The following is a 3,021-nucleotide window of genomic DNA, read 5'->3' on the forward strand; positions in this document are numbered from 1 at the left end:
CTGGTGGTGTTCCCAACCCTGCTCGGGACACTGAAGCACAGGGTAAGTGATGCCTGCCACCCCCAGGGCCCAGGCAGCCCCACCCGTCTCCTCCAGGGCTGTCCGAGTCAGACCCTGTGTGTGTGGCCCCGTGCTACAGCAGGGCCTGGGGGCTGCACAGCTCCTGTCTCTGCCCTCCTCCCCGCTCTGGCTGCTGGGACAGTGTGAGTGCCAAAGACTCGGCAAGGAGGCCCTGGGGGCAGACATATGAGGCTGCTCATCAGAGGCTGTGCCTCGGAAGAAAGGCCGGGGGATTTATTTCTGAAGTCATCCCTGGGCCACCACTCCCACCCCCGCCCCCTGGCCCAGGAGCACCTCTCTCCGACATCCTTGGGTGGACTTGTGAGGGACAGAGGCCTTCGATGAAGCAGGCCACTTAGTTAAACGGCCACACAGTCAAATCCATGCAGTCAGGAAGCTCACTGGCGCTTACCAGGAACTGGGGAGAGGGGTAGCTCCAGGGAGCAGCTGCAGTCGCAGTGGGTGCGGGGCTTCTTTTTAGGGTGATGGAAGGGAACCCCACTTACTTGAGCACAGTGTTGACTCATGGTACACTCCAGCCCTAACCCTGCCCCCATGACCACAAGGGCTACCTCATGCCCCAGCGGGCCGTCCATAACTGCAGGCCTGGAGACAAGCCACCCAGTGGAGGGTAATCACATCACATCCTCCCCGAATGGAGGGCGGGTACCTTGTGGCACAGCTGCCAAACCACTGAGAATCATTCCTGGCCCAGGCCAAGTGGGCACACAGCCCTGGCCACTCAGCACTCCCACGGCCCCAAGCACTTCATTGCCACAGCCCCACCCTCTGTCAATGCATGAGATTTAGACAGATTTGAGCTCCTAACTCACTCTTGACAGGAGGAGAAAGGCCCGTCTCTCTCCTGCAGAGTGGAGCAGCTGATGGTCTCAAATTGTTAACTTTGGGGGTCGCAGCCTGCTGCACCTCCAGGGAGCCTCAGACTCTGGATAGAGGGTCCATACTAAGCCATTGTCCCCAGGAATTTGGTCCTCAGACAGCTGCAGCGTAGGTGACTCTTGCCAACTCACCTTAACCTGACTGAGAGGGCAGTCAGTGATAGAGGCCACCACACATGGTCTGCTGATTTGAAGTGACTGGCACGGGTGCTCCACAGAGACAGAGGAGATGAGTGGCCACCAGGGGCTGGGGGACAGTGGGGAGCGGAGCCGGGGTGTGTATGTGCCCATAGACATGGTGTTTTCAGAATGGGATAAACATGTTCTATATTGGGTGGTGGTGGCGGCTCCCTTGATTGTTGGGGTGATGATGGTGGCGATGGAGTCAACTCGGACACCTGGTGACACCCCCCCACCCCCCCACTGTGTTCAGGGAAGAAATGCTGCTCTCTGGGGCTCCAAGGCTGCGGTCTCTTGGAAGCCGATTTTTAAGCTTGTCTCTCCAGAGTGTCTTACTCTGGAAGCTCTGCTGGGTAGCCCTGCTGGTGTTTGAAATATGGATGACCTGACTTCCTTCTGGCACCATAGGGGCACACAGGCCAGCACCATGCCAGAGACAGACAGACAGACCGGGGTGGACATGCCTACAGCCTGTTTGTCACAAAAGTCACCGTGTGTTCGTATGGCTTGGAAATGCTGCCGAGGAGAACCACGATCGTGTGGCTTCTGTTTCTCCCATGATTAGAAAGTCCCTCCCTATGCGCAGGAGTGCTGGTGGGCAGCGTCGTGATTCTGCACTGGGCTGCGGCGCAGCCCAAGGTCAGCAGTTCCAAACCACCGTCTGCTCCGAGGGAGACGGACATGGCTTTCCGCACCCGTCAATGCGTTGGTGTCTCGGAAACTCTGAGGGCTGGTCTACGGCCCAGGGGGTCACTGTGAGTCGGCGGCAGTGAGGGAGTTCCCACATGCAGTGCACACGAGCGCTGTCGTCTCACGGCACGCTCGGCAACAGTGGCTTCTAGACCTGCACAGAGAGAGGGGGGTCTTTCAGATAACGCCCACCGCTTTTCTGCTGGCAAGCTGGCAGGTGTGCCGAGTGCCCCGTGGCCGAGTGGATTCCAGTGCCCAGCCACGATGGGGACAGGGCTCTGTCTCTGAGGCAGGGCGGCCTCCTCCTGGAAGCAGCTGGTGGGCTCAGACTGCTGACCTCACCGTTAGTAAAGGAGTCCTCCAGCCACAGCACCACCAGGGCTCCCAGCGAGATCGACTTACGTTAAGGGATGTATTTGGACTGAAAATGAGGTGAGGGGGGCCCGGAAAAAAGAACACACATGGATGCGCTGCAGGAGTACCCCCCAATACCTCCCCATCTCCACCCCCATCCCCCACCCAGTCTCTTGCCAGGTCTGATGGGCCCCTGGGGGGCCGTGTCTCTCTCAGTGTCCGCTGGTCGGGTTGGAGAAGAGGGAGTGGTTCATCGGGGCCGAAGCCAGCAGCAACCAGGGGAAACTTAACCTGGAGCGCCCGTTCTCCCGGGGGACCGTCACAAACTGGGACCACGCCGAGAAGGTAGGCAGGCGAGGGCTTCCGTGGGGCTGGGGCTGCGCTGGGCTGCAGGTGCGGGGTCAGACAGCTGGGGAGAGGCGTTGTCTCTGAGCGCCAAGCCAGCGCCTTCCCGCCCAGGCTCCGGAGCGGGGAGCTCAGGCCTTCTGCACTGTCTGCTCTGCTCACCAGCTGTGGTGCCCTCTGTAAAGACCCCAGACTTGGAGACCCTGCGGGACAGCGCTCCTCTGCCCTGCGGGGCTGTAGTATGCCAGAGGGGACGTGAGGACAATAGACTGCTGACTAACCCGAAGTGGACACGCTCGAGCCTCACCACCCTCGTGTCTAAGGGGTGTTCTGAGGATGCCCACACCTCTTTTCCCCAGTGGCTGTCTCCTTGACCCCGACTCAGGAGGCCCCGTGAGTTAGTTAATTGTGCCAACCTGACCGATGATCACATGTGGGGCTAATTGAAAGGCAGAGGGATAAATGGGTGGTGAGCCTCGCCTTTCTAGTTCTC

General features: G+C 59.8%; 1 protein-coding gene across 1 annotated transcript in view; it reads left to right on the forward strand.

The window, feature by feature from the left end:
• The first annotated feature begins 1,820 nt into the window (after window positions 1-1,820).
• The window catches only part of LOC105979596 (actin-like), a 29,703-nt gene continuing 28,502 nt past the window's right edge, over window positions 1,821-3,021 (forward strand). Inside the window, exons 1-2 of the mRNA XM_013007468.1 lie at window positions 1,821-1,844; window positions 2,400-2,528. Of these exons, the coding sequence (XP_012862922.1) occupies window positions 1,821-1,844; window positions 2,400-2,528 (153 nt within the window). The remainder of the gene's footprint in view (window positions 1,845-2,399; window positions 2,529-3,021) is intronic.

Source organism: Echinops telfairi, unplaced genomic scaffold (genome assembly GCF_000313985.2).
Source record: "Echinops telfairi isolate 266 unplaced genomic scaffold, ASM31398v2 ScPeMD7_7417;HRSCAF=8455, whole genome shotgun sequence".
NCBI classification, from domain to species: Eukaryota; Metazoa; Chordata; class Mammalia; order Afrosoricida; family Tenrecidae; genus Echinops; species Echinops telfairi.